The sequence below is a fragment of the Sphaeramia orbicularis genome, chromosome 21 (assembly GCF_902148855.1).
Source record: "Sphaeramia orbicularis chromosome 21, fSphaOr1.1, whole genome shotgun sequence".
In the NCBI taxonomy this organism is placed as follows: Eukaryota; Metazoa; Chordata; class Actinopteri; order Kurtiformes; family Apogonidae; genus Sphaeramia; species Sphaeramia orbicularis.
Genome location: NC_043977.1, coordinates 32346720 through 32361461, shown reverse-complemented (window position 1 = coordinate 32361461; position 14742 = coordinate 32346720). Strand labels below are relative to the sequence as shown.

General features: G+C 37.4%; 1 protein-coding gene across 1 annotated transcript; it reads left to right on the top strand.

Moving 5' to 3' along the window:
* The first annotated feature begins 654 nt into the window (after nucleotides 1–654).
* On the top strand, nucleotides 655–14523 carry mfsd9 (major facilitator superfamily domain containing 9). The gene is made up of 6 exons (XM_030125557.1): nucleotides 655–798; nucleotides 1668–1755; nucleotides 4774–4817; nucleotides 9111–9240; nucleotides 10533–10742; nucleotides 12541–14523. The coding sequence occupies exons 1-6, from the start codon at nucleotides 712–714 to the stop codon at nucleotides 13347–13349; spliced, it is 1368 nt and encodes a 455-aa protein (XP_029981417.1). The 5' UTR covers nucleotides 655–711; the 3' UTR covers nucleotides 13350–14523.
* Nucleotides 14524–14742: the final 219 nt, after the last annotated feature.

Genomic DNA, 14742 nt, shown 5'->3' with positions numbered 1-14742 from the left:
GAAAACAATCATAGAATGAGTATATGTACTGAATAAATTTTCAATAATTCATATACTAAATAAATGAATAAATACATAAATAATATTTTATCATCCAAAATTTCATTAAATGTCTGATGATACATTAAATATCTTATATCTATCGAAAAATGTTTTATTTATTTATATATTGATTTATTTTATTTTTTTATTTTATTATTATTATTTTTTAATATTATTAACATTAACTAATGATTTAAAAAGTGAGTTAAATTCAGTTTAAAAATGAGGAAACGTTGGTTTGGAGGCTGAAAATGTTTGCTTATGAATGAAATATTTTCCCAATAAAATGAAAAAATTAACCAAATACCGCAGAGAGAGCTATGTGTCTAAAATATGTTCATTCACCTTTATGACGTCTGTGGACGATACCAAGTACAGGAGCAGCCGCCGGGGAGTCCGACTAGATAAAACCGCAGTTTTGCTTCAGGACACATGAAAAATCAGTCTTTTCTGCTGCTGTTAGGTTAACCTGAAGGCAAAACGTGTACATTTATCTACGATATATACCAGAAGTGATAGTGTTATTGATTTTTTCCTCCAGTCGGACTTATTCCTCCCCCGTGTGCGCGGCACCCGGCGGGTCGGGGCCGTGTGTTTGGGTCGGTCCGTGTACAGTAGGACGGATGTGTGCTTCCGCTTTGGCTGCTGCCGTGCCGTCACAGCGGGAGGATGAATAACAAGAAATGTAGCACTTTATTTCAGAAAGCAAGGGGCCGGACGAGGATTATACAATGTATTTATGTAGTGGGCTTTCTGGTGAGTAGCTATCCGAGCTTTAGCTGAGACTGTGACTGCATGTTCACGCTGTTTTCATAACTCCCAGGTGGACACGGTGGATTTGACTGGATCTTCACATGATGTTTGGACATGTGTGATACTGAGCTAGAGGAGGATTTGGACATGAACCAAAATGAATGTGATTAAGTTTTCATATGCATACGCTAATAACCTAAAATCTTATCATGCTGTTTCTTTTTTCAGAGTTGATGTCTTAAATACTGTAACTGGTTAAGATGATCCATGTATGTGAAATAGTCTGATCATAAAGTGTAAGTGAGATGTGACAGGTTGTTGTGACAGCTCTGAGTGCAGCTCTTCCAAAGACCTGCTGTCAAGAACATGTGTCACAAAGTGGACTGACTCCTCCACATTAAAAACACAGCAGAAAACCATCCTAGATGGTGTTACTGTTCAAGATATCCAGTGTAATTCCCAAGATGATGTGAGTCAAAATGTCACCAAAGGTAAATCTCAGTCATGCTTTAGAGATTTACCTTTTTATATCCGCCTGCATAGCGGGCTGAATGATCATTAAATTAAAGATGACTCAAAGAATCCAGGCGGTTTCCAGGCAGAGGAAGCCAGGGGACAGTATTGGTACTGAATGTTAAGCAATTATTGTAATGAGTAGTGTTAGAACACTGCTGTGTGACTTCAATCAAGACTTTGGCAAGAACTATTCTGATCACAGTATTGTGGACAAACAAGATCAACTGTAACATTTTTGTGGCTGCAGCACCTTTTCCCAAACTTACTTAGTTGGAGTCAGTACATTTTGTGCCACATCTGAATGCATTCAGCATCATTCATACCACTCATTCCTTAACGTTTGTTGTTTTCTGTAGGACTTGTTTGGGGTGAGCATGATCATCCCTCTACTGAGCCATCATGTGAAGGCGCTTGGAGCCAGTCCCACTGTGGCTGGGATTGTAGGTAAGGGCACATAGAGGGGCAGTAGTACTTTTATGACAGTCATAAAACATGACTGGTTGGTAGAGGAACAACAGAGAGTACAGATTGTTGCCCATAAAGCTGGAATCATTTTGTTTTCAGAGACAGTCCTCTTTTTATTCCTATTTATACACATTAGTAATCACCTCTGATCAGGTACAGTGATTACAAACTGAGAAAGAATGAATCACATTTCTTTTTATGAGAAGATGTCAAAATATTTTATTCCAACTTTATGGGCAACAGTGTACACGAGTATTGTAATTTTTGGGGCCAGTATGATGACACTACTTAAACTAAATTACTTGAAGTCTGTCTTCTCTCTGTAGCACTTTGAGATTCCGCTGAATGAAAAGTGCTTTATAAATGCATTTTATTATTATTATTATTATTATTATTATTATTATTATTATTATTATTATTATAATGAAATGAACTATCTTTGACTTTCTTAGAAACTGGATACGTGCTGAGCAGAACATTAAACTAAAAATAATTATGCAATAAATCTGGGAGAGAATATCAAACATGTTTTAAAAATTTGAGAATATCGATATTATCAATCAGTGACTATTGGAACCAAGTTCTGCCAGTACTGTGAAAAACTGTATTACCACAGATTAATTGGTCAAATCAATTGTTCAGTCTGTCTCAAATTTGATGGTCATCCAGATCCATGATGATCCAGATTTATTGGTTAGTTACTTGGGTTCAGTGGAAAGGGATACCAGTCTTAGTCATCAACTGCCTTCATGGAGCAAAAACACTGGGACAGAATCATTTCTACACTAATTATTCACATACAGTTATGGAATTTTCTGCTCATAGTGTTTGTTTTGATTCTATTCATTCCTATGCTGCTGTGTCAACTTTAATTTTTAGTAATTTTCTCAAAACAAAAAACAACAGAAAATAAACAGACGCCTGTTGTTGAAGCTGTTCAACCAATGTTATGTGTGGTTCAGTAACTCATGTCTATTTCTGGGGAAAAACAGAAGAATCAGTAGCCATCCCTAGACAGGTCAGTTGTAGGGTTTTTGAAGGCAACAATCATGTTAATACCATGTTTCTGTCATATCATCTGATCCATAACTATGAACAGCCTGATTAGAAAAATACAGTACAGTTACAACAACATGGGTCAATGTCACTAGTACCAAAATATCCCAAAACCATAAACAGTTCATGGAAAATACACTCATTATCATTAACCAAACTGAGAGTTCGACATACAAATTGCTGAAAAATTAAAGGTTCTGTGATAATAGTCGGGCGACACGATGGTGCAGTAGATAGTGTACCTCACAGCAAGAAGGTCCTGGGTTCGATTCCAACGCCAGTCGATGAGGGTGGGACCTTTCTGTGTGGAGTTTGCATGTTCTCCCCATGTCTGCGTGAGTTCTCTCCAGATACTCCGGCTTCCTCCCACCATCCAAACACATGCACTGATAGGTTAATCGGTTAATCTCAATTGCCCATAGGCGTGAATGTGAGAGTGATTGTTCATCTCTATATGTTCAGCCCTGTGATGAACTGGAGACATGTCCAGGGTGTACCCCGCCTTCGCCCTTAAGTAGCTGGGATAGGCTCCAGCGACCCCCGTAACCCTAGTGAGGATAAAGCAGGTTCAGATAATGAATGATAATAGTCGTCAATCATCTTATTGTGGCCAATTTGACATGGACAGACATGATGCCCATAAGAGCAGGGTTCCCACAGGTCTTGAAAAGTCTTAAAATTCTTGAATTTACAAATCTGCATTTAATACCTTAAAGAAGTCTTTAAAAGGTATTCACTTTGATATGACAGGTCTTAAGTTATGTTGCCATAAACTTGTTCACTGTGTTAAACTGTGGCCAGGACATTATTGGAAATGAGAATCAGCTCTCAACTAACTTACCTGGTTAAATAAATAAGTAAATAAATGTGTGTGGGAAATGTCCAAGCTGCAAAAAAAGTAACGTTGGCCGACTCAGTTCCAACCCCACAATTTATATTGAAATTAGGAACCAGTTATCACTAACTTTACAGCCCCTAGTAAACATGACTCAGAACAAGAATGAATCAAAGTGTTGGAGTAAATAAATCCATTTTCCTAAATTCTAGGAGTCACAAATTTTTGCCAGTATGGCCATGAAATAGGCATTAAATTCTGTTCTAAGTAGTCTCAAAAAGGTCTTAAAACGTCTTAAATTTAATTTGTAGAAACCTGTAGGAACCCTGTGAGAGGTTTCCACTGCATTTAGGCATTTTTCACTTGGATGCTCAGTTTAAATGTTATTTAGTTTCTAATAAAGTCAGAGATAGTCAGTTCTCATCTTTTTCCTGCTCCAAACTATCATCATAATATCTGCCGTTAAAAATCCACAATTAGTCAACTTGTAAAAAAAAAAATGGAAACATGATGATGCAATAGTTTTTTCGATGCAGTTTTTAAAATTTTTAATGGAATGCCCTTTGTGGTGGACAGTTTTCTTTTCTTTTTTGTTTTTTTTTTGGTAAAAGTTGTGAAACTCTTGTCCACAAATGTGGACAGAAAACCCATAGCGGGGTCTTAGAGGTTAATAGAGAAAGATGATGACAATATAGTCATTCATATGATGATAACTGCTCTCAGAAGATTTAGTGTTAGTTTTTCCAGATGATGCTGAAGTCAGTGATGTATGAACAGATTTAAAGTTCACTGACCACAAATATGGACAGTGGTGTTATTATTCAAGTCATTTAACAAGCAAATTTACAAGCATTCATTGCCTCAAACTTTGAGACTTTGCCAAGTTTCTCCACTGTTTAGATGATTGTAAACTTAACACAATAATCTTTCAGACTGTCTTATTTGGTACTATTTACTGGCAGTTTATTGACTAATTGATTATAATGAGGTAAATGGCATGGTTAATTAATTCATAATGTTTTCACATCATTCTCTGGACAGTTTCACGTTCTCTTAACTGTTTTCAAATGATTCATTCTCTGTTCTACTGTGTGGATTTTTCTCAGGATCTACATATGGGATCTTACAGTTGTTCTCAAGCACAATAGTTGTAAGTATTGCCTTTCTTTCTTTCTGAAAATCCTTGAAAACTCCTGTCTAAAAACTATTTGGCTCTTCCTCCTTGACGAGGCATGCTCACAGTTAGTGGTCAGAATTGTTGCATTCCTTGTCATCTCTGGTATTTCATGAGAACAATAAACACTGTCTGCTTAAGCTGACTCCAGTCCCTCTATTCACCCAGTCTCCTCCAGTCCATTCACACACAACTAGTCTTACTTAGGGGTTGGTACCAAATTGTGATTTTTTTTTTTTTTTTGTGATAACGACTGAACTATATGGACATATGTTATATGATTACACATTATTTTAGATTTTATGTTTTTTAATATATGTCTGTATCTTATTGTGTTATTTAGATGTAAGTGCACTGTCACTGGTAGAGACCACCTGCAATTTTGTTGTACAACTGATGTAATGACAATAAAGCCCACTCCAGGGGTCACCATCCCTGGTCCGAGAGATCTACTATCCTGCATGTGTTAGATGTGTCCCTCTTCCAACACTCCTGATTCAAATGATAAGCCTATCATCAAGCTCTGCAGAAGCCTGATAACGACTGTCAGGGGGACTGGAGGAGGGAACTATCGAAAACATGCAGGATAGTAGATCTAGAGGACCAGGGTTGGTGACCCCTGGCCTATTCTATTCTATTCTATTCTATTCTACTCTGCTCTATTCTACTCTATTTGATTCTATTCTATTCTATTCTGTTCTACCGAGTATTAAAACATTTCCTGTTATTTCATTACCTAGTGCATGCAGAGTTTACACATGGGTCTAATATATTTTTACCTCTGCCAAGGAGGCTATGTTTTTGCCAGGGTTTGTTTGTTTGTTGGTTAGTTAGCAACATAACTGAAAAAGTTATGGATGGATTTTCAGGAAATTTTCAGGAAATGTTGATACTGGCACAAGGAACAAATGATTCAGTTTTGGTGATGGGGGGTGGGGGGGCAGATCTGCCTTGGCGGAGGTCTGCACTCACTGAGTGCTTTTCTATTTACTAGTGAGATTATGTTGGCAGACCATTTCAAGTCATGGGAAAGTTCATTTATTTTTTGTGCTGTGTTGAGTAAAAAAAACAAGAAGCCATAAAAGTAAAGAGCTGAAACAGACGATTCAAGTTAAACCACAAACTGGTTTATGTTTTTGTGTAATGACGCTGCTTTGAGTCTATTAAAAAAAAAAAAAAAGAAAGTGAAAGATTTGTACTGTAACGCGCGTATCATTTTCTTTTGTTAAACTAGAAACTTGGCAACAGATCAAACCTTTTTATTGAATTATAGCAGTGCTGAAACGTTTTAATGATGCCCAACCTTAACCAGAGACGTACAATGGTTCCTATTTTTCATTTTCTTTAACTCTTTCTCCAGCTACAGAGCAGAGTTTGTTTCATCTTTGATTTAATATTAATGATTATAGTAACATTTCACAATGACAGCAAATCAAAACCATGTTCAAGCATCTGAAAAATGTTGAAAAATCCTCAGTTCTCTACAATAACAGAAGCATCTGACGTGATAATCTCAGCTTTCTACGTCTTTGCGTCGCTCCACGCAGCTCCTGAAATTGGTTTAATTCTCAGGGGTCATGCGACAAATTAAACACATAAGGAGTTGTCTGTTGGTTCCTGTGTGCAGAGCGGCTGAATCCTGATGAACGTAGGGATATGTGAACAGCTACGTCTCTATGATAATCTCAACATCCAGAATACAGCAAACTCAATTGGAACTAATTTCATTATTTCATCAGATGCTTAGTGTGTGTGTGAGGAAGGAGAGAGACAGAGTCAGGGCGAGAATCTAATTAAGCCTTGTGTAATGGCTATATAGTTGAGAGGAAATACAGAGCTTCAGGTTTTATGCTTCATTTTTTCTTCTGTCAGCAGTGTGTGAACAAAAACTACCACTAAAACTACCCATTAACACTTGAACCACCAGAAGCTGCTGTTTAACTACAGGGTCCGATCAAGCAAAAGTGAACATCAACATGAAAAAGTAAATTTGCACACGTCATTTATTAAGTGGGCTCATTTTTTTAGCTAAACATCTGTATTTTATGGAACTGTTATCCTTTTTAAAATACCACTTACACAGTACAGGAGAAGTTCCAAACCTTCTGCTTGGCTGCATTAAATTAACAAAAAGACCTGCAAAAGTTAAAATTACTTTGAGATATTGAAATTCTGAATGATGACGTTTGTGAATTCATACACTGGTCACATTTAAAAAGATTATCTGTGAACTGTTACCGAGAAATGACTCTATTTGTAATTTACCTATATCAGTGTGGACCACCACAAGCTGTTAATATTTGTGGTTATATCTGGCTTGTTGTTTTAAAATAAGTCAACATTTTGGATGATGCATACAATGGTAAAGGGTAATCCACGTGTTACTATGGCAACCTGTCCACGTGTTACCACATTCTCATGTCAATAAAACAGAGACTTTTCAATATTTTACTCCAAAATGTATTTTCAGCGTAGTTGAACATAATATCTAAAAGGTTTTGTCCTACTTGACATCAATTTATGTCGAGAAACGCATGTTTTGAATGTTTGTGTAAAGCTTAAAAAATTGATGTTCGTTTCAAGTCCACGTGTTACCAAGCACTAATTTAACATTTTTCACCTAAAGATTTTATCTCCCCAAATGTTGTTATAATAATGTTAAAGTGCTCATAAATACCTACTCAAATATGTATAATACATGCATATAAGTTACTCTGCTTACATGACAGAGACTGTTGAACACCAAATGTGTCCACGTGTTACTGCATGATCAGACCTACAGCAGCCAAATGGGTCAGATTTACCCACACAAATGTCATTCATAAAGTAATTGTTTACTTTTAATCATTCGCTGAGTTTTGATCTGAGCAGCATCAGTACAAATCAGTCAAAAATGACAGGCATAGTATCTACGTTTTTGCTGTTTCTGTCTTTTCCTGTGTCAACTGCCATTAATGACTTGACATATTGTTCAGAACACACACAGATGAATGTTTTGCCTAAAACATAGTGTTAACACATAAATGGTACAAAAATGAATGCATTCCTAAAAGGGTACATTTGACCTGGTGGTGGTTCCAGGTTTAAATACCCATATTTTTCATTTGGATTTATTTTGATCATATTAAAAATATGGAATGTAACACAACACAGTTTTTGGAAAAGTGAAAAAAAAACTAGGGGGGTTTCAGCATTTTGTTAAATCACAGTAATACACAATTGGAAACAGCTGCAGGTAGATTTGATCCTTTGGAAAAACTAGTGTCGAAATGAAATAAAAATACTGTATTTAATTTTAAAAACTACAGTGATCTATGTAATATTAGCTAACATTTTGTAAATCATATTTTATATCATTCATCCTTTCATCCTGCATTTATAGCTTCTTCAAATCAAGATCATCCTCAGTAAACATGAACTATTAACACTAAACTTAATAAAAACTCAACTGAAACCTGCAAATTTCTGTAAATAAAACAAAACCTACTTATACAGGTATACTTAACAGGTTCAGTGTATGCCTTGCTATAATGCCAAAAGCAATCCCTTCATCTGCAAAACAAATCTACCCACGGGTACAAATAAAGTAACCTTGAACCTACACCTATACACAGTTATTGCATAATTACTATATTGCCATTATTTGAAATAATTGATTAGTTTTCATAACTGTGGAAATCATCTCTATTTATCTCTATTTTCTATATTCTTTGACTCTTTAATAACATAATCTTGTTGAGTTTTGTTGTTCTTTTGGTTCAAGTTCAGCAGAGAACTATTGTCACAACATTTACTTTGATTCCCTGAGTGAATATTTCATTATAGTATTTCTATTTTTTGTCAAGTCATATGTGCCATGATCAGTTTTTATTAACAAAAGACAAGCTGAAATATATTTAATTTTAATCGTTTCAAAAGTCTATGCCAATAAATGACTCTTCATTTTTCTTAGGTGTACAATAGGACTATTTAACTTGTGCAGTTGTGTCTTAAAGTTAACAGAATACACAAGAAAACCAACCACTCAGATGTCAACACTGTGGCAGACATATACACCCTAAAAGTAACTAAAACCAAACTGAAATAAAAATGAAAACTCAAAGATTAGAACCTACTGAACATTTCAAAACTATTGTGTGGAGGCACTTTTTTTTCTCCACTTACTGGAATAGGAAAATATGTAAATTATAAAAATGCCTATAATCTTCATCTAAATGTGTTTTGAGGGTGTGCATTGTGGTCACATGTCGTCCTGTGTGTGATTGACAGGGCAGTTGGAGTGACGTGGTGGGACGGCGTTACTCTCTGCTCACCTGTCTGCTGCTGAGTGCGTTAGGCTACAGTCTGCTGGGTATGTCCACCAGCATCGCCCTGTTCGTCCTCGCACGGATACCTGTGGGTAAGAACGAAAACACTGCATGTGACCGCCTCAAAGCTCCTCTGAGTGGCAGGATGTGGAATCAAATCAACAAATGGACAAAGGAAATTTCAATAAAAACATTTTAATCCTTTCTGCTGTTTGGGCTTTAGTCTTTATCTAAAAAATGTTCAGTATCTCTAGAGGATAACTGATGATTCTAATATTTATAATTATACACTGTACCTATCTTAATAGTTTTTTTTTTAATATCATACTTATTCTGTTATAATATTTCAAAAAAGATATTATATTTTTTTTAAAAATTCATACTTATTCTGTTGGTTTTATTTTATAATATTGTTTTATTGTAGAATCACACAACATAGGACTAATAAAACCTAAATTATTGTTAACATAGGATGAACAAATCAACACAGTACAGTTTAGCATCAAACTCAAGTTAGAAGAAGTCAAAGCATTTTTAGGAATGACACCATTTAACAAAGCAACAGAAACTCAAAAAAATAGAAAACCCTGTAGTGTCCCATCAAAAAAACAGAAACAAATGTAAAGTCATTTCATCCACAGAGGTGGATGCAGTAACATTCATTTTACAGCCATCATTGTACAGAATTATGAAGTAGTTCCTGGGGAACAAGATCTAATGGAATAAAAGGGTAACAGCTTGGAATCTACAAATACCGTACATTGTGCATTTTTCTTTTTTTGTGTGTATTATTATTTTTTGCATGCTTGAATTTTCATTTCTATATTATGTTGTGCAAAGAAGTCAATTAGTAGCAATCGGGAAGCATGTACCATTTCCATATTTGAATTGTAGGTATTTTTAACAACTACTCTGTTTGGATCCACATCAAAAATAATGTCATCATTACTTCCTCTCACTTTCTCAATTTTTTGTCAAATTTCTCTCAAAGATGCGATCTTTCCTGAGGTCTACTTGAAGTATGTTAATGTAAAGTCATGGCAAAAACTTATAGTAAAATTATACAACAACAGTAAACAAAAAAAGGGACTTTAAGGGATGGGGTGAATGTTCTATAGATCCTGCACTCTTTTAGGATCTTCATCAACCAGAACATCCATGAAACATTCATATCTTTAAGAAAATAGGTACTTATAATCCTAACACTAATAACATTCTTTCTAGAACGTTTCCCATTAGTATGAAATAAATACACCATAACTCTAGAATCTGCAGGCTGTAAAATAAAGTGTTGCTGTGATGTCATCTTTAAAGATGTGACCTTTCTGTTTGACCTTTGTTCAGTTCATAACCGTCTAATTGCATCTTGTTGTCTTTAACTCAGGGTTGTTCAAGCACTCCCTGTCCATCTGCAGAGCCCTGCTGTCTGACCTGGTGTCTGAGTCAGAGCGCCCTCTGGTGATGGGACACTTTAACGCAGCCTCCAGTGTCGGCTTCATTCTGGGTCCTGTGGTGGGTGGTTACCTCACAGAGCATGAGGGTGGATTCTACACATCCTCCTTCACCTGTGCAGCCATTTTCCTTCTGAATGCAGGTGGGTCAGACACAGATGGTGAGCAGTGATGATTTACCACAGGTATATGTTGATGCTGCTTTGGTGATCACTTGAGACACGTGAACATTACAGTGCTGTAGCGGCTATTTGTCATCAAATTTAAACAACTTAAAAATGACTGAACTTAAGACTTTAACATAACTCAAATAACCACTAGATGTACCATGGGTTTGTGGTTTACACAGTCAAAAACACAATGTCCATACCATAGATGTATTCCAAGTGGTTTATTTTTAGGATTTTTGCAGGCGAATAAAAACCAAGGCCTTTTGTGCTGTCTCTCCTGCTCATCCTGTCTGACTGTGACTGACTGGTAAAAAACCACAGGCCCACCCAGGGGCATGATGGTCTAACCTGGTGCTGCGTATTTATACCCAGGTGCCCACAGAGTAAACCAATAAGAAAACACAAAACAAAAAGGTGCTAAATACTATAGAATGAAAGTAATAACCATGAAAATCAAAAAATATATTCTAAATATTAAACAACGAAAAAGTAAACAATCAAAATAAACAATTAGCAAAGAATACTAAATTAGTAAACAAAAAAGTAAATTAACTTTAAACAAAACAAAATAAACAAATAGCTCCTTACAAGTGCTTTTTGTCGGGCGACACAGTGGTGCAGTGGTTAGCACTTGTGCCTCACAGCAAGAAAGTCCTGGGTTCGATTCCAACACCAATCGATGGGGGTAGAGTTTGCATGTTCTCTACATGGGTTCTCTTCGGGTACTCCGGCTTCCTCCCACCATCCAAAGACATGCACTGATAGGTTAATTGGTTAATCTAAATTGCTCATAGGTGTGAATGTGAGAGTGATTGTTTGTCACTATATGTCAGTCCTGTGATGAAATGTCCAGGGTGTACCCTGCCTTCGCCCCTATGTAGCTGGGATAGGCTCCAAGCAACCCCTGTGACCCTAGTGAGGATAAAGCAGGTTCAGAAAATGAATGAATGAAGTGCTTTTTGTCCAGAAAGAACGCAGCTCCCCCATTTACTAATCAGTCAATCAATCAAATTTTATTTATGTAGCGCCAAATCGTAATATAAGTTGTCTCATGACACTTTACGTATAGAGCTGGTCAAAACCAGACTCTTGAGCCAATTTACAGAAATCCAACAGAATCCTCCAGGAGCAAACACTTGGTGACAGTGGTGAGGAAAAACATCCTTTTAACAGTCAGAAACCTGGAACAGACCCTGACTCTTGGAGGGTGGTCGTCTGCCTTGACCAGTTGGGGTTTAAGAGAGAGGGTAAATGAAGAGAGACAGAGAGATTGGGGGAGAAGGGGGAGACACATGGATGCACAGCAAACTGAACCAGAACGAACAGCTGGTGCTAGTATAATTACCAATAGCTAGGACAAATGTCCATAACTGTTAATACTACTTATATGTGTTTACAGTTTTAATTCAGTCTTAATTCTTATTGACATACAACACTGAGGCCGATGCAAGAGTCACAGAGGACATGGCCTCAAAAAGATGTCAACGGTTCTAATAAAACAGATAAATAATGCATTTGTTAATTTATATTTCATAAAATAACAATAGGCAACTGATGAAAAACAATAAAATTCAGTCCACAAAAGAGTTACATTCTAAAGCAGAATAATTTGTAATTTGTGATCTACTGTTTTCCTACAGAACTTCAAGCGTTATCACTTCAACATGTTGAATAATGACTATGAGACTGCTCCATGCTGCCACAGAGCTTTTTAAATAAATATCTGGAGGGACTGTTAATGCATTAATGTGGCATGTGTTTATGATTTCAGGGTTGGTATGGATGCTACCATGGAGTGAGACTCTTCTTCACTGTAACGGCACCAACTCCAGCAGCAATTTGAGTAAAGATTGTCATGACAACAACTTAAAAAGGTCAATCCACAATGGTTCTCATACCTCAAATAGCCACCACAGACCAGGGCCCAGGTGGAGGGAGGTGTCTCTGCTGCAACCAGCCTGGAGACAGCTGTGCTCAGTGGGGTCCAAGATCCTCATGGTGGCCTACTCTGACATGTGGGACCTGTTCCTGGTCCGGCTCCTGATGGCCGTCGCTATCATGCTTTACTACAGTAACTTCTCTCTGGCTATGGAGGAGCGGTTCTTACTTAAACCGAAGGTGACCGGGTATCTGATCAGCTACAGCAGCACCTTAGGGGCCCTGGCCGGGTTCCTGGTGGGTCCAGTCACCCAGGTGTATGAGAACCACATGCCGGCTCTGCTGCTCCATTCCACTGTTCTCACCTGTTCCCTGATTTTCCTGTACGCTGCAGCCCCCAGTGTCTGGCAGGTGGTCCTCACCTCCACCTTCTTTGCCATTTCTACCACTATTGGACGGACTTGTATCACAGACCTGGAGCTGCAGAGGGGAGGGGTCCAGGCCAGCGGGACCCTGATTGGAGCCGGGCAGTCAGTTACAGCTGTCGGTCGAGTCCTGGCCCCTCTGCTGTCTGGTCTGGCTCAGGAGTTCAGCCCCTGTGGCCCACCCAGTCTGGGAGTGGTCCTGGCTCTGGCAGCTGTAGGTTTATTGTTCATCAGGATCCCCAAATGGGATGGGAGGGGGAAGACCAAGATGGCATGACTTTAAATTTAACTGATAACTGATATATCTGATTACATCAATGCAAATCCACCAGTCGGAGAAGTGCTCTTATTAGTCTGAGACTTCATGTAGGAACAGTGTTTCCTGCACAAGAGGACGCCTCGGCCAAACGGATCTGTAGATGTGATGGTGTCACAGTTAAAATGGCTCATCAACACCAGCACTGCAGCGCTTTTCTCACAAAGAGAGAATGAAAACTCGAGTGCAGAGTTGAGTGTAGGGTAAGCTGGAAAGAATCATCTCCCATGTTGACATTTAATTGAAGAGAAATATGTGGTTCATAACTGAACTATGGTTTAGGGTTGGATTGATTATCAGTCTGGATAATTATCTAATGTGACATGCAGCAATTTTATTGCGTTCTTCGCTTTTTAATGAATACCCAATGAAGAAATTAATTTAAAATGAGCTATTTTGGCTCCAGGGATGCCAGTCTGTGAACTTGAGCAACGTCTCATTGTACAAGTAAACCAGCAATGAAATGAGAGAACAACTTATTTATAATTCCTCTAGTTCAGTAAATTGAGACACTGAATTAAGTCATTTTTATTTGACAGTCTTCTTTCTGTCCTATTAAAAGTATTTCCACATAGAAACTATAAAGAAAAGGCAATTCTTGACCCTCAAGGACAATGTTCTTAAAGCCCCATCATTCATCTTGGCACATACACTTCAGAATGTCACGGTTGGATATGTGTTTTTGTTTTAATTCATTGACCACTATAAAGTTCAAACTACTAAATCCTACCACCTGCTGATGATACTGTATGGAAATAAAACACTTTACCGCTTCAACGAAACATAAATAAAGGAGGGGGTATTCATCCATTTAGACAAAAAGACTGAAAGAGTGGTCACTGTGGAGGAATTAGGCTCCTGACGACACTACAGTAGATCATGATGTAGTTCTAGTCATAACTTATTTTACACATTTTATCTCAACGGTAGTTTTTTTTTAAATGCGCTGCATTAAAAATGGTTCCCAAAGTGGTTTAGAGCAAATGTCTACTGTAGTTAAAATTTAGCAGACTCATTACCTCCGCCAAGGAGGTTATGTTTTTGCCGGCGTTGGTTTGTCTGTCTGTCCGTGTGCAAGATAACTCAAAGTTATGGACGGATTTGGATGAAAATTTCAGGAAATGTTGATACTGGCACAAGGAACAAATGATTAAATTTTGGTGGTGATCTGGGGTGGGGGGCACTGATCTGCCTTGGCGGAGGTCTGCGCTCTCAGAGTGCTTTTCTAGTTTGATAATTTATCTTGGGATGTGTTTAAGTGCACATGTATAGAATTTTTTTTTGCTTTCTGTATTCATCCAAATATTTTTTTGTTTGAGAGACGATTCGTGTTGAAAATAAAAACTATTTAATA